General features: G+C 46.5%; 1 protein-coding gene across 2 annotated transcripts in view; it reads right to left on the bottom strand.

Annotated features, from left to right (window-relative positions):
• The window catches only part of LPIN2 (lipin 2), a 791,695-nt gene that overhangs the window by 668,379 nt on the left and 101,076 nt on the right, over positions 1–22,240 (bottom strand). For both annotated transcript variants that reach the window (XM_086965600.1, XM_086965599.1), the window contains exon 2: positions 11,937–12,137. In XM_086965600.1, coding sequence (XP_086821726.1) covers positions 11,937–12,128 — 192 coding nt within the window. In that variant the 5' untranslated portion in view covers positions 12,129–12,137. The remainder of the gene's footprint in view (positions 1–11,936; positions 12,138–22,240) is intronic.

The raw sequence follows: 22,240 nt of genomic DNA, 5'->3' as shown, positions 1-22,240 counted from the left end.
CAACCTGTGGCCCCTGCTTCCTGCACTCGGCGCTCAGGCCTCCAACTACGTCCTGCGGCCTACCGCCACCCCCCACTACCTCGCCCTGGACTCCAGACCTCGGAGCCTGACGCTGCTCCTCATCGCATCGCCCGCAGCGCCATCATTGCTGCGGGGGCCCGGAAGGGTGAAGGAGTGGCTGCCTGTGATTCCTCTGCCCTCGAGGGGCTGATACCGCCATTTCCGCGATCGCTGCGAGTGGGGCCGTCTGGACACGCCAACTGGGTCCGGAGCAGTGGGCACAGACGTTGGCACCGGTCGCAGTGCCCGGGAGGGGCTCACAGCTAGGCCAAGATGGGCAAAAACGATAATAAGCAACCCAAGCTCTCTTTCGAGCCAGCGGTTACCAAGAAACCGTTGCGCAGCATGGCGGGGACCAGTGGAGCCTCGAACCCGTCGGGCACTGAGCCCCCCTCTGCCCCCTTGGCCCCGGAACTGAGAATGATGATGGAGGAGATGCGGCAGGGCTTCGCCACGATAGTCGACAAGGTGGACCGCTTATCATCCCGAATGGATGGGGTTGCACAGAAGCTGGAGGTTCATGAGGAGTGCTTGGGGGAGGCGGAAAGGCGCATCTCTACCTCGGAGGACACGGCCGCTGCCCACGATACGCGCCTAACTAGAATGGACAATATCCTGAGAGTTATAGCGGCGAAGAACGAGGAGTTGGAGGCGAGGAGCAGACGCAACAACATTCGCGTCACGGGGGTTCCAGAATCCACCAACACTGGGCGCATGGAGGACTACGTGGAGCGCATCCTCATTACGGCAGTGGGTAAGGAGGCCTTCTCCAGCCAATTTATTGTGGAGCGGGCGCATCGCTCCTTGGGCCCGGTCCCCAAGCCGGGGGCGCAGCCGCGGCCCATCATCGCCCGGTTACTTAACTACCGGGACCGCGACACGGCACTTCGCGCAGCCCGCACGCATCGGAATCTAACTTGCGACGGCGTACAGTTCTCCCTGTATCCGGACTTTACGCCCATGGTGCAAGACCAGCGTAGGAAATTCTTGGACGTGAAGAAGAAGCTGAGGGACATGCAAGTGGACTACGCGCTTCTGTACCCAGCGCGGCTCAGGGTGACCCACCAGGGCAAACAACACTTCTTCGTGAATCCGCAGCAGGCCGAGGACTATGTTCGAAAACTACGCACTGCCAGGAGGGGCAGACAGGATGAAAGGGAGGATGAGGCAGACGTGAACCCTGCCGAGCACGAGGAGTCCTAACTGTGTCCTTGTATACATTAGACCACTGCCTCCGACGGATGGTACGGCGGCTGGACCTAGAGCTGCGATGCCTGCTACCGTCGGGGTAGCCCGGCCCTGCCGGAAGTAACATAGTTGATGGGCTTGCGGTATTGTTGATTACTGTTGAACGACACCTGTTTTTTGTGCATTTTTCTTGCCCCTCTGCTGGAGGTGCTCCAGGACTGGGCGATCCGACAGCGGAGCAGAGACAGTGATGAACAGCGGTTGCTCCTGGGATGGGCCTCATGAACCCTTTTTGGTGTTTCTGCCGGTATGGAGGGAGGAGTTGGAGGGAGCTGACTTGCAATATGGGCTATAGCCTGCAGGGATCACACATGCCAGGCACCACCCCACCTTCTCTGTCTTCCCCGTATGGTGCACGAGGGTCGAGAGGGGAGAGTTGGGGTGATTGGGTGCATCCCTCTAGAGTCCTTAGGAGGGGATTCCCCAAAAAGTTTTTCTATTGTTCTTGTGTGTTGGGGTCGGGGTGGAGGGGGGGGATGCGGTACTGGCAAGATTGGGTTGCTTCAGTGGGGGGGGGGGGGGAGCTGGGAGTCAGGGGGGGGGGTTGTTGTGAATGGAGGGAGGGGTGGGCATTGTTTGTTGGGACGCGAGTTGTTGAAAGCAGAACTGATGTTGCGGAAGACTTTAATGACGAGTGTGCAGGTACTGGAGTTCGTGTGTATGAAAGTGTGGCTGCTTATAGGCGGAGAATGTTCTGGACAGCGGAAAGATTTGTATCAGGTGCGTCTAGATTGAGGATTGCAGCATTGGCCGAACGCTCCTTTCAGGGATACTGTGACCAACACAGGTGATGATACATCGAATACTGTCTCAATAATGTCCTGGAATGTCCGTGGCCTTAATAACCCCCGCAAGTGCAGGAATGTGCTTGCTTATTTAGATCGACACAATGTGCAGATAGCTATGCTCCAGGAAACCCACCTTAATCCGACTGGTATTCCTAAGTTTGCGAGCAGATGGGCGAGTGTGAGAGAGTTTTCCTCCTATTCCACGTACTCTAGGGGGACTGTTATTTTAATCAACAAACGGCTGCCGTTCCAGAAGCTGGGAGTGCGGGCGGATAGAGAGGGGAGGTACGTCATCCTTTGGGGGCGATTGGGCACTGATGTCATAATGCTTGTTAATAGTTATGCGCCTAATGTTGACACTCCTGGTTTTTTTTTGTCACTGTGGGGCCATGTACTGGAAATTGAAGCCACTCACATACTTTGGGGGGGGGACTTCAACCTATCGTTATGTCCCGTAGCGGATAGATCGGACGGTAGTGCACAGTACAACACTAACGCCAGGGATACACTTCAGGGCATACTGACTGAGGCCGGGCTAGTAGATAGCTGGAGGCACACACATGCATCAGTTAGGGAAGGCACACACTTTACGGCACATGCACGCTCATGGGCAAGGATCGATTATTGCTTTGTCTCGCGAGGCCTCGCTGGGGGAGTTGTCCGGGTGAAACATCTGCCTCGTACCTACTCGGACCATTGTCCTGTTTTGACAGTCTTGGGGATGCCGGGGTATGCTAGGGTGCGACCGCCGTGGCGGCTCTTTCCCTCAGCCTTGCTGGACCCTGTCTTTAGACAAGAACTGGGAGAGGAGATTGAAGCCTTCTTTCCGAGAAACAAGGGATCGGTCGACAAGGTCGAAACGATCTGGGAAGCCTTTAAGGTGACAGTGAGGGGGATCACGATCTCTAAAAGTTGCGGTATACTAAAGGACATAGTGCGCACATTAACTAAGATCGAGACAGAGCTTAAGGCGCTGGAGGCAGAGATGATCAGTAACCCCTGCCCTGACCTAGCGGGGAAATTCAGGGCTCTTCTGTCGACCTATGAGGAGGAAGCGGCCAGGGAAACGAAATTCCGGGGCAAATACTGGACAGCTAGGCGCTACTGTGAGGGGGACCGTCCGGGAAAGGTGCTGGCTGCTCTCACGAGGCACCAGCGCTTCGCCACCCATATCCTGGAGATCTCTGATGGGGAGGGTAGGACCTACCAGGATTCCCAAGGAATTCAAACCATCTTTTTACAGCACTACCAGCGTTTATACTCCTCGCAGCAGGTGGGTGAGGTGGAGTTCGGTACTTTCCTGGATGACATCGCACTCTGCTGGCTTAGCGATAGCGATAGGGCTTTCTTGGGATGCCCGTTCGAACTGGATGAGATCAGAGAGGCGATCATGTCCCTTGGCAATGGCAAAGCGGCGGGGCTGGACGGCCTACCGGCCGAATTTTATAAATGCTACATCGATATAATGGCGCCGGTGCTGAAAGAGGTCTTCGAGGACGCGCTCGAGGTAGGGATTCTTCCGGGCTCCATGAGAGAGGTAGCGATCACGTCACTTTTGAAACCGGGAAAGGATCCGAAGGACACTGATGCCTATCGCCCTCTGTCACTGCTGAACTGCGACGCGAAGATCCTCGCGAAAGTGCTGGCGACCAGGCTGTCCCTACTTATGAATACCCTGGTGCTGCCGGACCAATCTGGCTTTGTCCCGGGGAGGGCCACATCCCATAACCTACGCACACTGTTCTCCCTGATACCCACCATCTCGCCCGACTTGCCGGTCGCGGCCGTGTTTCTGGACGCCACCAAGGCGTTCGATTCTGTGGAGTGGGGTTACCTGATAGCTATTCTGAACAGAATGGGGTTCCCCCGGATCTTCATAGCCTGGGTGCAACTGCTCTACACCTCACCGGTCGCCAGGGTCATCGTCAACGGGGTGCTTTCGACACAGATGCCGATCACGAGGGGGACTCGGCAGGGTTGCCCCCTATCACCCCTGCTTTTCGCCTTAGCGATAGAGCCATTGGCTTGCAGAATTCGGCAATTGCACAAGGCCAGTGCCTTTAACTGTCTTCAGCGGCAGATAAGTATTTCCCTCTATGCAGATGACGTTACTTTGTACGTACGTCACCCACAAGAACACCTTAATTCGCTACTGAGGGAATTTGTGGCTTTCGGTGGCATGTCCGGGGTACATATAAACTGGAAGAAGTCGCAATTCTTCCCTCTCACGGTATCGGTAACCCGGTTCCCACTGGATTACCCACTGGAGTGGTGCAGCTCAGACTTGAGGTACCTGGGCATAGAGGTGTCGCTCGATAAAGACGTTACTGTCCGGTCGAATTACGGGGTGGCTATCTCGCAGTTGACTGATAATGTGTCCCGCTGGCGGGCCTTGCCGATATCGATGGCAGGAAGAGCTTCCCTGATCAAGATGGTCGTCCTCCCGCGGTTCTTATATCTATTCCAAAACATTCCCTACTACCCGGGGGCCTATTTTTTCAAACGGCTCCGCTCTGAGCTACTGCGCCTTTTCTGGGGCGGTAAGCAACCACGCCTTAGCTGGAGGGTCTTAATGCAGCCATACGATAGGGGAGGATTCGATGTACCCGACATGGAATTATACTACCTCAGTGCTCAGGCTCAACACTCCTACCACTGGGTTAACCCCGCTCCCTTTATGCCACAGGTCGCTGCTGAGGACTGGATCGTTCATCCGCTCCCGCTCAAGGGCATGCTGATGGGACTGATCGGGGATGTTGAGACGCCCGCTACCACTGTTACCTGCACTATTGACGCCTGGCGGAGAGTAACTAAACTGCTGGACGCCCCCATGCTCTATTCCCCGGCACTGCCCCTTGCATATCACCCGAAACTTTCTCTTTTAACGGAAAACGGATTTCGGTCCATGTGTAAACGCATACACCTTCATACCTGGGGAGACCTATTTCAGGACGGAACGTTCCGTACCAAGGAACAGCTGTTCCAAACTACTCCTCCGACGCCCATGGAGGTGTTTTATTATATCAGGCTCCGGCAGGGTATGCGCGAAATACTCCCCAACTTCCCGGAAGAACCTGGGACGGTACTGCCATTGCATGTCATGCTCGTCTCCGACGGCAAGCACTTAGTGTCTAAACTATACGCCGCTATACGTGGGCAACGCCCAGTGATACTGCCGAAAGCCCGGACTAACTGGGACTCTGAACTGCCATCTGCACTTACGGATGAGCAATGGAGCTATTGCTGCGCAGTCACGGCTAGGATTTCCTCCAGCTGTCGGTTGAGAATTATCCACTATAAGTTTGTGCAACGCTATTATTATACCCCAGTCAGGAAACTTCGGTTTCATCTCTCGGAGGACGATAGGTGTGCTAGGTGCCGGGCGACTGGCGCGGATTTCCTTCATCTGGCCTGGGAATGTGGAGCCATACAGACTTATTGGGAACAGGTACACGCCGCACTCCAGATAATGATTGCTGGCCCACTACCAATGGAGCCAATAGTGATGCTACTGGGGTATACCAAGCAAGTGCCCAAACCGGACTGCAAATTTGTCGACATTGCGCTGCTCCTCGCTAAGAGAAGGATAGCCTGCAGGTGGGGGAGAGGGAGAGCACCAAAATTTAAGGACTGGCTCGACGACCTCACATACTGCCAGGACCAGCATGGCGTTTACGCGGAACTGTTACCCGCCCGATGCGCGCCTAGCGATTTTTGGTCCCCCTTACAAGTGTACTGGCTGTCTCAGGCGACGCACAGCGATTCCTCTGGTGATGACGAACCGGTCCCGAGCCAGTGAGCGTATAGGTTGCTGCTTACCGCATTCACCACACTACTTCACACATGGTTAGAGGTAATTTGCACCACCTGCATTGACTTGGGTAGTCGTGATCATTGTCTCGGACTGATATTGCGGGGGCTGGGAACACTCGTAGGCCTGGTGACACTGTTTTAGGAGGGGACCTCTCTTACTCATCCGAATCTTGTGATTGTGATAGTCGGCGCACGCACTGTTGGCCACACATACTCGTGGATGTAGGTGACACTTGCGAAGGGGAGCGATGAGCGCGGCTTCGCTCTATGGTGGGACCTGCATGTCCCTACACTAGACGCTGGTTGCGCTGCTTGGCAGGGGTGCACACGCTCACCGTGCGGGTGGTACAAAAACTGCACGTAATGGCATAGCCTGCTGACTGGACAGACCACGGACGATTGAGGATTGTTGGGTGGTGGCGACGCCGCACCTGATGGCATGTCCTCATGCCTGTAAGCGAAGGGGTGGTGGGGGTCATCCGCCTTACACCCGAGACTGTAATGGGGGGGTGGATCCTTGTATACTGGTATCTCTTTGATGTACATATGAAGCTGTACCTGTGATGTGCTTGACCGAGTGAAGCTGCTTCCTCTATCTGGAATGTACCACGATTTTCGTTGTAATGAATTGCAGATGCTGTCACTGTCGTAATTTTTTTTGTGCTGAACGCAACTAATAAAAGGTTTAAAAAAAAAAAAAAAAAAAAGGCAATTGGTGGTCATGATTCAGTGTTATCTAAGTGGGGTAAATTGGCATCACATGTTACGCAGGACACGCGAGAAAAGATTTGGAAGGGGGAGTTTATTGATATATTCTCCTTAATCAGACCAAAGAGGAGGGAAGTAGAGCCGAGAGAGAAGGATGGGAAAGAAGGTTCCTTCTGAGATAGGAAACCAAGGGTAGAAGAATCAATCACTAACTGGTTATTTGGTTTCAATGTTTTTTCCATAGTAATGCTGGAAAAGAAGCCGGAATTGGCAATACCCCTGATTTGCTATTCAAATAAGATTTTAAAGGCACAGACAATGTATGGGGGTAGCTTGGCTAGATTACAATAGAGACTTCAGATGGGCCAAGGTAGATGACCCTGACATGGGCTGGAACCAAACAGAGATAAATGTGTGGTTAGAGAGCGTCAATATACAAATACCACACAACACCTCGGGTCTGGACAAGAAGGTGAAAAATGAACCAGATAGGGACAAGCAGAGATGAAAATATGTCAACAGGTTAAGACACCAACCACCTCAGTTAGGGAGGAGAAAATTCATTGCCAAAACCCATCATTCACAAATTGTGAGGTATCATCATTTGGGTCTGGCCTCCTCTCACTAGGGAACTCAGTCTTAGAACTAAGACTGAGTTCCCTAGCGAGAGGAGGCCAGACCCAAATGATGATACCTCACAATTTGTGAATGATGGGTTTTGGCAATGAAGTTTCTCCTCCCTAACTGGGGTGGTTGGTGTCTTAACCTGCTGACATATTTTCCTCTCTGCTTGTCCCATTTTTCACCTTCTTGTCCAGACCCGAGGTGTTGTGTGGTATTTGTATGTTATACAGGGGAAACACACCTTGCAGGTCTTTAACATTTCCCTGAGACCTCCCTTAATGTTTTGTTTTCCGTAGAGAGCGTCAATAACAAAGCGCCCATGAAACAGCCGTTTCGGACTTCCCAGGGGGGCACAGGAAGAAAAAAGGAACATGTTGGGCGTTTAACCGGAAAACGTGTACCTGGCCCCCCAGGGCATGTAAGTTCAAACATGCATGAGCCTACTGCGGCCAAGTCCAAAGAGAAGGGGAGGGAGTCTAAACCACCCGAACAGTAAGCTTCCCATGCCAGTAGATATAGGGAGGCTGATTTTCTGGCTGAATCAGTACCCGGACAGGAAGGCAGCCAAGACATTGTATCATGGTTTCTCCACAGGCTTCCGCATTCCGTCACAAGGGGTTCCCCCAGTGGGGTATTGCAATAATCAACTGTCTGCGCGCATGCACCCTACAGTGGTGTCACAGAAGGTCGATAAGAAAAGGGTGCTGGGGCGGGTCGCTGGCCCGTTCACTGATCCCCCATTGCCAGGATATGTGTGTTCCCCTCTGGGTAGGGTTCCTAAGAAGGAGCCAGGCTAGTTCAGGATGATTCATAACTAATCAGCGCCAAGGAGGGCATCGGTGAACGATGCCATAGATCCATCCCTGTGCTCTGTGACATATTCTTCCTTTAACACTGCACTACAGAGGCTGCGTGACCTAGTGCCCAACGCCTTCAAGGCAAAGACAGACATTGAGTCCGCTTTCAGGCTCTTCTTGCCTGTTCATGCCGATGATCATCATTTGCTGGGTTTCCAGCTGAATTACCAATTTTACTATGACAGCTGTATGCCAATGGGAGGCGCAGTGTCATGCAAGTACTTTGAGATGTTTAGCTCTATGCTTCAGCGGTTGTTGGTCTTCAGAACGGGGCACAGGGACGTAGTACACTACCTACATGACTTTATGATCATGGGCCCTCCAGCAACAGGAGAGTGTGGTCAGGCCTTGAGCAAGCTAGTAGATAGGTTTAAAGAGCTGGGGGTACCATTGGCTCCCGGTAAGACGGTGGGTCCGGCTACCTGTATGTCTTTCTTGGGCACCGAGATAGACACAGTAGTGGGGGAATGCAGGGTGCCCTTGGACAAAGTACAGGCTTTCTAGCAAGCAATAGATTCTGCTCTGGCTGGTCCCAAAGTCCCGCTACATCAGCTTCAGGTTTTAGTGGGCCAGTTGAATTTTGCCTTAAGGATCATCCCGATGGGACGCCCCTTCTCAAGGTCAATTGCACGGGCAATGGTGGGGTTGACTCGAAAGCATCATCACATGCGATTGCAGGCAGATGTGAGGGAGGACCTGATGGTGTGGCGTAGTTTCCAGAGTGAATTCAATGGTAAGGTAATCTGGCCAAAGCCGGCAATATCCAGCACAGACTTGGGTTTGCTCACTGACTCCGCAGGTAGCATTGGTTTTGGAGCAGTGTTGGGGTCCCATTGGTGCAGGGGTGATTGGCCGGCATTTTGGTATGAGAGCGGCTTGACCAGGAACATAGCCTTTTGGGAACTATTTCCTATTATAGTGGTAGTTGACATCTGGGCTGGATTCTTTAGGAACAAATCTGTAATTTTTAAGTCAGACAACATGGCAGTGGTAGAAGCTATCAATAGGCAGGGCGCTACTTGTAAACATTTAGTTTTGGCTTTCTTAAAGCTCAATCTGCTTTTCAAAGCAGCACATATCCCAGGTGTGCAGAATCAGGCTGCTGATGCTTTGTCTCGCTCCAAGTTGCAGGATTTCTGAAGGTATCACCTTCAGGCAGACAAGAGAATGACTGTGTTCCTGACATCTCTATGGAGGATTGGAGCCTCGCTCTAGCAGGGCTGGTGGGAGCTTCATTTAACGAACGCACTAGCAGAACTTACCAGCAGCAGTTCAAAGCTTACAGGATATTTGCTAAGCGGGATGGCCAGTTGGCCCTTTTTTCCACAGGGGCACTCTAAAAGATCAAGGAAGGCCAGCGTCTTATGCTAGGGCACACGTGACGACAATAGGCTTCTTTGCTAAATTAGCAGGTGAACATGACCCCGGCACAGCTTTTGAAGTGAGGAAAGCGATATCAGGATGGGACAGGCTAGAAGGGGTCAAGAAAGATAGTAGAAGGCCTTTGGATGTGAAAAACCTAGGTGACATTCTGGGGGTATTACAGACGGTATGCTCCTCTTATTACGGGAGCATCCTATTCGGGCGGCTTTTACCTTAGCCTTTTATGGGGCTTTTCCATTGGGCGAATTGGTGGGGTCCTCCAAATTAGATCACACTGGATGGCTCCAGTGGCAGGACACAAGTTGTTGCAAGGGGACCTGGTGGTGGCTCTGAGGAAATCCAAGACAGATCCGTTGGGTAGGGGGGGCCACGATTCGCTTGTGCCCTGCGCCTGGGGAGGATATTTGCCCGGTAGCTAGGATGAAAACATGCTTTGCCATTCGTCCATCGGGGGTGGACAGGCCCTGTTTATACATGAACAGGGAGACTGCTTGTCGCAGTATCAATTCAGGGCTGTGTTTGGGAGGGCACTGGTGTGTCTGAGTCTGGATTCTAAGGGGTATTCTTCACACTCGTTCAGGATTGGGGCAGCAACACTGGCAGCAGGTGTCGGCTTACCAGCTGAGGCAATCAAGAAGGTGTGTGGCCCGAATTACTGTAGGACACCGGACTGATATGTTGATTTGACTATGCTGACTTTTCCATTTCTCTTCCTGCTACTAGTATGTCCTCAAAGGTGATATGGGTATTGAGACACTCGTTCGTGCAGCATGCCACAGTCTCGCTACGGCAGAAGCGAGTGTCGAAACCATCAGGTTTAAAGAGGATGTTTTTCCTATGGCGAGGGTTGGCGGCCTGCGAATTCAGCAGCTGCGGCAACTGATTGAGGAGACAGGGCGCACGAGGGACATCAGTCCCCGGATTTGGTAATCCTGCATTTGGGCGGCGGCAACAACATGGTGGAGTTGGGACGCATGGCGGTCAGGGAAGCCTTATTGAGCGAATTTGCTTAGATAGGTACAGCATTTCCTCATGCACGGATTGCATGGTCTTGTACGATACCTCGCCGGACATGGGCCACCAGAGTCAGATCTCGAGCATTAAATGTGTTGGTGAGGCGCTTCAACAGTGAATTGGCCAAGTTGTGCACAGGCCCAGGCCGCTTGTGTCATATTCCACATAGACTAATCACAGGGGACATGATGTTTCACCATGACGGCATACATTTGTCAGACATCGGCACGGCGTATGGGTCAAGGGGATCTGGGCTTTTGGTCGGAACTTGTTTTCAGGTGGGGAGGGTGAAGGACCTGTGGGCCCTGGTCACCCTAGTGGCGGAAAAGAGACCACACAACATTGATTTTCAGGGTTAACGGAGGCCTGCTTACATACTCCTGAGGCCAGCACTGAGGGGAGAGACGGTAAGCTCTCCTTAGGGAGAATGGGGACACAGGCTGGGGAGGCAAGGGCTCCAGGTCACACAAGCCTCCTTGGCAGCCTGGTGGTAGAAGGGTGGGCCCCAGAAAGGACGGACAAGAACCGAGGGCTGGGGGTCACTGCTCAAGGACGCAGGTGGGTTGCGCCTTGCGTGGTTCTCAGGTAGGAGAGGCGAGCCAGAGGGCCACTTGGTGCTGGAGTAAGTAGATATTGCATAACCGGTGGTTATGATCAGTGATAATACTTGTAAATATTAAAAGTGTAAATATCAAATTTATAAATGTGAATTTTATAAATGTTTTTGTCATGTTTATGAATGTTTGATGGTAATTAAACTTGGCCGTTTTACCCACAACTCCTGGACTGGCAAGTTTTGATTTAATTATTTCTAGAGTAAACCTTCACTACTGAACATCCATTTGGAGACAAATAGCATTAGTTCTCATTAGTATAAGGCATGCTACAGTCAGTCTGCCTCTATATTCCTTACTCATTAGTAAGGGCACTATTAAGTGTCCCGTGGAGTTACAGGACCCACTTCCAGGTCTACACACCAAACAGATCAGATGTTTGATCCCCAAGGAATAACATGGCGTTTGTGTTGTCTCAATACACCTGTAGGTCGGTGATCACGAACTGAATGGAGAATCTTGAAGAGTCATCTGATCATGTTAGAGTTTACTGAGACTATACTAAGAGAACACTTGGACGAATATGGAGTTTAATGTACAGAGGTGTTGTGCTAAAGTCCACTGCTGTGGAAGAAGTGTTTGTTCTTAATCCCACATCGCAGGAGGCCCAGGCTCTTCAAATATCATTACGATTGTATATTAGCCCATGTATAAAAACCGAGAAACATTATTTTAATCAACATTTTAACATGGCCAGCAAACACAAGATGACTAAAGCTAGAGACAGAAAATACTTCAACATGGTATACATCAAAGCTATCAAACCCTGCCTTGATGTGAAAGGCACCATCATCGCTTATTACCTCAAACCAAGTTTCTGTACTCACCACTTTTTCCTTTGATCGCAAAACACCAAGTTTTCCAAAGCGGACGTGGAATGGGGAGCACTGGAATGTGCCATCTTGCTGCCGGACAACAACTACGTCAATGCACCCAGAAAGCGTAGCCTGGTTGATTCCTTTGTACAGCTCCTTGACAGTGACCAGGACTTGACCTGCAAGCTGCCCCACATAGTTCATGGTTTGTGTCTACAAAAGGAAAACAAAAAAGTGAACTATTGGAGTCTACATGTTTTTAATTTAAATCTGTAATTGTGGACAAATGAATACCTTTCAGACTTATGATATTTTTTTTTTTTTTTAACTCTACAGAATGAGCGAATGGTCCTTTCTGGTTTTGGTGTGCTGTAGTATCCAACACATAATTTAATCAAATAAATACAATATTTAATCATGCAGCTAAATAATAAAATAGAACATAGTTTGAAAAACACAGACCAAGTCATGGGTCGTCCCTATTAGAAACATACTTCAATAATTAGGTCAGCAGATGCCATCTCATAAAACCGGCCACAGCTCGTGGTCTTAAAAGTTAATTGAGGGGATATGGCTTTAAGCTGCCCAACAAAGTGTGCATATGAATTTGGGAATATATCCCTGTTGTACCAATTAGCAATTAGCCATGATTAATAAGATTTCACGCTTCTGTAACATTTTAAGAGGGTTTCCAAATATCGGGTTGTGAGTTTTTTTTTTATGTCAACAACTGATGTTTACTAATTCATGCCTCCATGAACAGAACATACCCCCACAGTTCTGTGACGGGCACAGATATGTCCAATTAGGAGGGAGTGCAAACAGGGATCCCTAATCATATGCCATTTTAAGCAAAAGGATTATTGGTAGGATTGGCAAAACACTACAAAATGGCATCCTTGAGAGGATCGTGTGTTGCATTCCTCCACTAGCCTATATAATAAGTAAGACATAAGAAGTGGTTTTATTGAGCAGTTCCAACTCTGCCAGGGAGTTATGCGTATGACATCCTGGCTTCAATTAATGTAGCTATAGAATACTTTTGCTTACTCAAACTAGGAATGAAGGAAGCTGGACGGACAAACATTACAGCCTGACGAATTTCTAAAAGTTTTCGCAGTGATTTGGTTGATTAGGCAGTGAAAGTGGCATTTACGACATTAACACATTTTTCATTTTACACAAATTTATTCCCAATGAAATTGATGGTTTTCATTTTATGCTACAATTTGCGAAATTGTGATTTTGCCTAATAGGGTAAACCTGGCAGTATCCAAGGATTACACCATAAAGGTTCAAGCAGAGTAAAACGTTGTACATTGCCTTTTACGTCACCCTTGAAAAGGCAAAATGATTAGTTGTATTTAAGTTTATGCGTTTATATAGGGTAGCATGCCACTGAAGTAGCAATGAGGCGTGCAACTTGCTGATTACAATCGCACTTTCCCAAGGAGCTCCTCGTTTCACTATCATACCTGATTAGTGGGTCATAATCTATTTCTAAGAGCCAAGAATGTTTCAGTGAGGCAGGAAAAGAGCAGCATGGGCGGTTTCCCTGCTCCTCACGTGGCCTGCTGCAAGGTCGTGCACGGCACGTGAACCACTGATAAGGTTGCGTACCCTTTGTGAAGCAACTCGTTGCAGAGTAAAGGTTGCAGAGTAAATAAGAATTGACAGCACGGTGCTGCCTGCAATGCCAAGAATGTCTTTAAAGTAGAAAGCACTAAATCTACACAGCATCTTCTACCTATCTGAGTTAACAATCCATACAACTACTGCAGCAGTGACAACCGTGCTACGAGTTAGAATTACCATAGGGAAAATATCTTCACTTCCGAGGCCTACATGTTCAACACGACGCTCAAACTGTTCATGGACAGTCCCTCCTTTTGAGTGCCTTGTCCCCTGCTTTATCAATGCATGTCCAATCTGCTCTGGCATATTTTTTTCAATTCGCGGCTCTGCCTTAAAGTGTCCCATCATTTTTGCCCACACATCCAAAACTTCAAGGTGCCCATTCCACCCAATCTTCTACTCCACCACAGTATGTCTAATCCATCATTCCAGCGATCCTGTTAGCCTAACCACACAATCCACTCCCCCACACTGTATGCTCGACAACATCCCCTTTCCATGAAACGACAAATTCTCCTGAATTCCAAGTTCTTACGTTTACACGTCTTTCCCTAGCAGACCCTCTTCTGGTGCTCACATCAGCATGAGGAGGTCAAGTCTGACTCACATGGGTAGCATGTCACTGCGGTGAAGAGCACATGCCTTCAGCTGGGGTAGCACAGGGTGCTTCAGAATCACAAGGAGGCTCCAGCAATGAATCTGGTCTATCCAAATAGAATGCTTCCATTGGATAGTGGATGGGATGGTAGAACCAACTCATGCTTCAGTATTCTATTATTCGCATGAAATAGCAATACTCTGATATAGTTTTTAGTTGGGGTGCATTATTGTAGCATGCATACAACTGAAGCAAACACATTTTCCATAAACGTTAGTGAACTTCATAGGAGTAATTATTATAAAAGCCCCTGAAGGTAAATAAAAAGTCACTTGAACCCTGATCTCCTGGAAAAACGATTCACGTTTATATATATTTAGTCAATTAAGTAATCTTTTCTCTGTGCAATCCTAGAAAGCGGCTTTTCGTTGTGCAGCAGCGCAAGATCATCTGGATATATATATATATATATATATATATATATATATATAAAATGAAAAATAATTTTATAAAGCGCAAACATTCACCCGAGGGTGTCAAGGCGCTATCTCATCAGACAAAAAGATACCAGACAAATTTGACCACATCAGAGATTGAAAAGACACGTTTCTGGCGCCTTCCTAAAGGCCAACAGATAGGTTTCTTCCTTTAGCCTTAATGGTAGCGCGTTCCAAAGACGGGTAGTACCGACAGGAAGCTTCTTCCTCCCCCAAGAACATTTTTTGGACCGGGGAACTACCAGGTTATGAGCATAGGCTGAGCAGAGATGACAGGCCAGGATGTAGGGCGGTAAATTCTGTTTAAAAAATGCAGGTCCTATATCATGAATAGCTTTAAAAGCTATACAGAGGGCCTTAAATTCGATCTGTCTCTTCACCGGCAGCCAGTGTAGCTCTTTAAGCGTCAGAGACAGATTTGTGTTTTGGGATATTCAACAATAGATGTGCTGCTACGTTTTGCACAATCTGTAACTTTGTCAGACGTTTTTCAGGAGGTTGATAAAAAGGCTATTACAGTAGTCGGCCATGGATAAAACAAGAGACGAAATCACATATTTCCATACATTGGCCGGAATAAAAGGAAGAATCCTTCAAAGAAATTTTAAAGTGTAGAAGGATGTTGAGGTAACCTGGTTCACATGACCCTTAAAAGAGACCTTAGAATCAAACAGGATTCCCAAGTTCTTTACTTTATTTACTGGAAAGAGCCCAGCTCAGCGGGCCAAAATGCAGGAGACCAAAAATGTGTATGGCCACCAAAAAGTAGAACCTTGGTCTTCCCAGAGATCTATTTTAGTCAGTTCGCTGCCATCCAGTCCCCCACTTGTCGGGGACAGGTGTGGAACTGTGCTATCGTGTCTGATGGTGTACCTGTCACAAACACCACAATCTGGGTGTCATCGGCATAAATAGCAGAGAAGCCCAAAGATCGAATAAGCCTTGCCAATGGAGCAACATAAATATTAAAAAGAGTAAAGCTCAACGTAGAGCCCTGGGGTACTCCACAGGGCAATGTGAAATTAGGGGATTTAAAATGTGAAAGACACAAACTGTTCCCGCTCCGCCAGGAAAGACTTGAGCAAAGCAAAAGCTTACCCTTTAATCCCGATCCTATCTAAGACTTCCAACAACTTTTGATGATTCACAGTATCAAAAGTGGCCAACAGGTCAGGCAGCACTAGTGCTACACTGCCTCTCGCGTCAACTGTCTGCTTGATCAACTCGGACGCTGAAATTAATGCCAACTTAGTACTATGCTTTCTAAAGCCAAACTGAGTGGTATCCAAAAAGGAATTCACTATTCATGGATTTCTCAAAATTTTATTCAGGCATAGAGAGTCTTGAGATAGGGCCGTAGTTACTAGGAACTGACCCATCAAGGTTTGCTTTCTTCAAGAGGAGAAGGATAGATGCCAGTTTTCAACTAGTCTGAAATATACCAGAGAGAAACATTTGGTTAAAAATAAAGGGCAAATGAGGAGCAAAGGCTTCTGGTAGCAGACGGAAAGTTTTAGGTGGGCATGGATCCAATGGAGAGCCAGATTTAGTAGGCAGCCGAAGAGTAGTGAACTCATCAACAGACAATGGGAGAAAACAGATAAACCAGGAGGATCGTCAATATCTGAGGTAATTGGTGGCAATTCCCTTCCCTCCCTGGCTTTTGTTCCGGTCTCCAAAGAGGATGCTGTCCCTCTGGACAACCGTTGGGAGAAGCCACTATACACTGCACTAACTGTGTCTTGGAAAAACGTGGCCAGTGAGTTACAAAATGTTTGATATATAGAGATATATATAAATAACAGCAGGTAAGAGTCGAAACAGACTCAAGATATTGAATCGGAGTAGGATAGTACAAGATTTGCAAAAGAATGTGAGCACCTAGGTTTTACTCTAAAAGAGCCCAAGATGAAGATTTCTCTTTAAACAGAATAAATACGTCTAAACTTAACTCCTGGCACAAGACAATATTTGTTATCAATGTATTACACATCCAATGCAGCTTCTCAATACATGTTGTCCCACCCAACTGCTTCAGCATATTTTATGTCAAACTGATGACCAATCACCTAGGCAGGGGAAAGCTATTATAATGAGAAAACCTTTCAGAAGCTCGTACAAGCCTCATCTGCATCTGCTGAGCTTTCTCTGAAGTCGCATTAAAAAAAGAGCAGCACCCATCATAACACTGTAGATATAGAAGTAGCAAATACTAAACTCCAAAAACATTTCGCAGGCAGAAACTTACCCTCCTGGTTCTTGAGTAGCACGGTCAAAGTGAAGCATTACACATAGAGAAAAGAAAAAACAATGACTCGTCGGCCCGAAGACCGCGCTAACATGGGATTCTACATGGTAAGTTAGCATAAGGGTGCGTTTCCCAATCACAGTATGTAGTGTAGTTCCTATTTTCCCAATAGGCTCTGCGGATTGGAATAACATAAACAGCAGTGTAGACGAAGGACTGAGGTCAGCTAGGTCTCTACTGACTATGTTAAACTTAATTTAAGTTTGGCAGCTAGCTCAGAGGTCACTAGAAACTTTCTTGAATGAACAGGGAGGAGTGAACTTCCTTGATTAGACAAGAAGGGATTCAGTTTCTGACAACCGCATAAACATGACAACTTTGCTCCCTCAGAATAAAGAGTGTATCTCTAGAGTCGTGTGAAAACAATAGGCAGCTATTTTACTCAGTCAATCGTGCATGCCTAATTTCACCAGAGTGCAGAGAAATAGAGAGACGGGCGTTTTCAATAAAAAGGTGTTTTTTTATTGAGCAGTCTTCTTTCTCAAGCAAGAGAAATGAATTGCCATAATTGCAATACTCAAAGTAAAGTGCGTACAGTAAAAGTAGTATGAAATACTGTAAAAGCATTGATATGGTTTCTTAGCCATATGATACTTTAAAACGGATAAAATATATACATACATAAAAACATTGACTAACAAACTCAACTGGTGCTTCTAAGAAACGCCTACCCCAGTGTACCTGACCTAAGCCTAATACGTGGGAAGGAGTAAGTAAGTTAAAGTTTTTAAGTTAAGTTGGGTTTTTTGCCAAGTATAGGAATCAAGAATTCTCTAAGGTTCTACTCAGTTCCGTACTTTGGTTCTAGAATGAAGGAGGTCTTGTATCTCACGTTTCAGGACTCTATCTCCCAGCAACCTGCGAGTGCAACTTGGGAACCCTGGAGCTGGATTTTCTCGGCGTGAAAAAAGGCAGCTTCTCTAGCACGTCGGGAGGGGTGGTTTCCTTCGGCTCTCGCATCAGCTGGGCTCCGGATAAGTAGATAACCGCTCTGCTCCACACCACCGTGTGTTTGCTTAAGGCAACGTTGGTATATTTATACCTGAAAGGTGGCGGGTTTGACGTAAGGTTGGACATAAGACGTCAATAAAAGAGGTCACTAAGAACTGACTGTTCCTTCAGTGCTCGCAGGAGTTCAATGACAAATCAAAACAAAGACATGGGGAATTCCCAGGTTACTGAAGGTTTGGTGTGTCGAAAGAACTCGTTGTGCTCTCTAGGAATCTAAGGAAGTAGCCTTGCCGTGCTTTGGACTGCATGGGCTATTTAGCAAATATGGATCTGATTCTGATGCCTTTATGAGGATACTATTTATTATAACCACACAAGGGCATGAATCGTGAATATCAAATTAGGGTCCTAGATAGAAATACAACACCCACTCCACGGATTAATGTCCATCATTACTAAAAAAAAAGCAATAGTAAACATATGATGCATGTGTGCTTTCCAACCCACCCCAAAATACATAATTGCATTTGAACTGGTATATGGATTATACACGAAAAATTAGTATTGGTACTGTACGTCTTTTCAAGCAGATTATCACTTAGTTAAATGCATATATTTCAGCTAAATGAATTGCGAAACTTAAGAAATGAAATTACACATGAAATGGCTCTGTATACAGAAAAGAAGGTCGAGACCATTTCATCACATATTATACATTTGCTAGAGGCTGAGGTAAAATATTGTCTCTAGTGTCTCTAAAAATAGAAGCTCTGTTCTTTAAGAATAGTTCTACTTTAAGCAAAGTACCATGTGCCAAAAAAAAAAAAAAAAGGTAAATATTTTGATTAGAAAGAAAAAATTATTTTGTTTTCAGGGGGAAAATAGTTCTGAATGTTTTCTGTTGCTTTGTTTAACAGAACTAAAGGCCAATTTCAGAGTTCAGGGAACGCTGTGTTCTTGTTAAAAAATTTCATTCTCGTTGCTCAGGGGAGAACATCATTTCAGACAGACTCGCAAAAAATTGGTCTACAACATCAGGTGAAAGTTCTACCAAGTTTGAAAATACTGCAACTGTGCAGTTCTCTGCGTGATTGCCATCATCGATGTTAGGATCAGCAATGCTCACAGAAGGTTGTACCTGTTTGGTGCTGCTTTCCTCTCGTACTTCACCGCCACCTATTCGTAATGGTGAAGTCTCAACAAATGCCGTCATCAGAATGGGTAGCCGCTGGGGACAACACGTTGCACGAGTCGTTACCGGACCTAGCAAAGTATCGATATCCATTGGTACTGCTGATGGTAGTGTAAGACAGACGTCCAACACGCATTCTTCTCCGCATAGCAGACATCTAAGCACAGGTAAGATGCAATCCTGCCAGATTGGTCTAAATGAAAGAAACCAAGTTGTATTCAGATCTCTTAGCCGGGCTATCCGAGGACCTTAGTGATACGGTCTCGGTATCGTATTGCTAGGATCGTTTCTTCAATCGTTGCTGGAGTCTTGTCTGTGGCTTGACTTGCCATATCGGAGCAGAAGGAACAAAAATAAAATTCCTGCTACGAGTCCCAAAATTAAAGGTAGGCCGCCAAAGACAGAATGGACAAAATTCGGGAAGATGCCCAGAACTGTTTTAAATGGTGTTAACAGTCCCGAAAAAAGTGTCTTAAATACATGTGCGATGCCACTGGTATCAGACATGTTTAACATTTGGCTTAACATTTCCGCAAAATGCACGGGGCAATTTGTCGATAAAAGGGTATGAATATCTGCAGCTGTCCTTACAACTTGCAGGTCATACGTTTCTATGGATGAGGTCAATGGCACAGTCGTCTGTAAAAGAATAGACTTCATTCTGCTTAAAGTATCAATTCGAATAGAAGAGATATTCACATGAGGCCATATTGCCGCCTCCATGTCTGGATTGCGGTTTGGATACAATATTTGCATACAGCAAACAACTCTGGAAGTAACAGTTATGAGATAGCATTCTCCTGGCACCAATCCACAACAGCTGTGGTCAGTTATTATAACGTAGCTACCGTTGGAGAGTTGTCTGAAGAAAGGTTCTATCTGTGTTGCAGGAGTGCCTTGCAGGTGACATGAAAGGTTATTTGAAGACCCTTCGCAGGCTCCATGCAAGTTAATACCTTGACACAGAAGTGTACCGCTCAGTGATTTTTTACAATTATTACCACTAAGGAGTACCTCCATTTTCCTTTCACTATAACATTTGTGTGTGTAAGGTAAATCCCAGGTTGATTTGATGTATCCTTTACCCAACCTTTCATACTGGCCTGCTGGTATATATTCTTGGCAATATTTGAACTGGAAAGTTGTTATCGGAATCGTAACCGTTCCATGTATTATCCATTCAATGACAGGTCTTTCTGACATTGTCAATGGTAATCTCTCAAGTTTTTCAATGCTCAGAATTGTATAGTCTGCTCCTTTTTGTGCCAAACTGATTTGTTTATCAGTAAGGTTAAAGAAGGAGATTAATGACGTTACATTAATTAGACGCCATGGCAAGTAGCCTGAACGTAGGTTTTGCAACGTCCAGCCAAGCTGTACAATAGAACGTAATTGGGACTGACCAGGTTGTAACATTAGCAAGTCTTGCTCTATTATATCAAAGGCAGAAGATACAATATTGTCCAGTGAATATATTCTGGAAGACAGAGTCATTAACCCATTGTCCACAACAGAAAGTGATTTTTCCAAATGTATACGATCAATTTCTGCTGTTTCAATTTGCATTACTTTCCAAGCTTCGTTGTATGCAGCGTATATACCGGCCGCTATGAAACGTTTTTGACGCTGTTTGCGAGGTCCCATTATGAAATCTCGCAAGTCAGCACCTTCTTTAAGTAAAGTCAAGTGTTGCTTAATTTCAGCCAGTGTGGATTTCTGTAGCCACTCAAGGCATAATTTCCCTACACTGTATGTTGTAACTATCCCTGGAATATCTTGGGTCTGGCCTGGTCATTTTGAACCCCTGTTTTATGTTCAGGAATCTATCTTGACAGTTGTTTGTGTCAGTGGGCCAGATCAACCATTTTTTCCAATCAGGATTCGTTCTGTTTTGGTGAAAAATGTGGGATACATCTATTTTCCACATCTGTTGTGATATTGTAATCAGGTATGGGTTTCGGAATAGACGGTTTGTTTAAGTCTTTTATCTTAGCAAAACCAAGACAAGTAGTTTGATGAATGGTATCATTCAGGAATATTATTTGTTCTGGGATCATGCAGGCTCTAAATAGTGATTCTAGACCTTGTACCTGCCAGTCTTTTGTTCCCCAGGTGGTTTTTGTTTCAATATTATTTTTCCAAAATTCAAAACCAAATGTATACATTTTGTCATAAAACTTTTCAGAATAAATCAGTTTAGTGTTCGTCAGCATGTTTTTCATTCCTGTCCTATTTAACAATTTAAAATAAAACGTTTCTGCATCACTGATGTTAAACCCTGAGAAGTATGGAAATTTCTCGAAAAATGTTTTAGAACTTCCTTTAGGTGGGGTTGGGCAGTGTTCCCCATTGATTATAAGTAAAAACATCTCTAGGTTGTGCAGATAGTGATGACCATAGTGATTGTAACAGTATAATTCTTCATAATTTGATGAACCCTGTAAATAATCATGTTCTGTAAATTTAGCTGACATTACTAAATCTGACATCTTAATATTAATATTTTCAAAGTCCCAATCATCAGAAAAGGAACTTGGTATCACAAAGTCACTTAAGGAAATCTTAAACTGATATGGATACTTCAGGAGCTTAATCGGGCCATAAATATCATAGTCCGTTCTGTCCCAAGCAATACCCCCAGTTGGCAGTGATATTCACTGATGACAGTTCGCTTTTCTCGATGTGAGAGGATCTGTGAGATTTTAGGACCAAGTTGATGTTCTGACTTGCTGTGTCCATTGTGCTATATTTTCCATCAATGAATCTACCCAAACATAAAACCATGATGAGCCAAAGCAGGAGGAAAAGTACACCCAACACAAATCAAAATTCAATCCATGGTGAGATCAGATATGTCTCTTTTAGTTGGTGAAACAGCTCGGTCATTTTCTTTTTGAAAGTTTTTGTTGCTGGCTTGTCTCCATGTTCACTTGGATCATCGGAAAAGTCATCAAAGTTGATAAAATAGCCAGATGCAGTTCTGTCAATTGGTGGGATCGCTTCCGGATTTCCATTGATCTTTGCATTTTCTTTTGTTACATTTGTACATTCTGAAGCTACATCATTGTAGATTGGTGTACCTTCACGAATTGTTGTAATTTGGGTTTCAAGAGGCACAAGTTCCATTGCTTTGTT

This window comes from Lissotriton vulgaris, chromosome 4_1 (assembly GCF_964263255.1).
Source record: "Lissotriton vulgaris chromosome 4_1, aLisVul1.2, whole genome shotgun sequence".
NCBI classification, from domain to species: domain Eukaryota; kingdom Metazoa; phylum Chordata; class Amphibia; order Caudata; family Salamandridae; genus Lissotriton; species Lissotriton vulgaris.
Note: the sequence above shows the minus strand (reverse complement) of the source record. Positions and strands in the feature narration are given on the sequence as shown.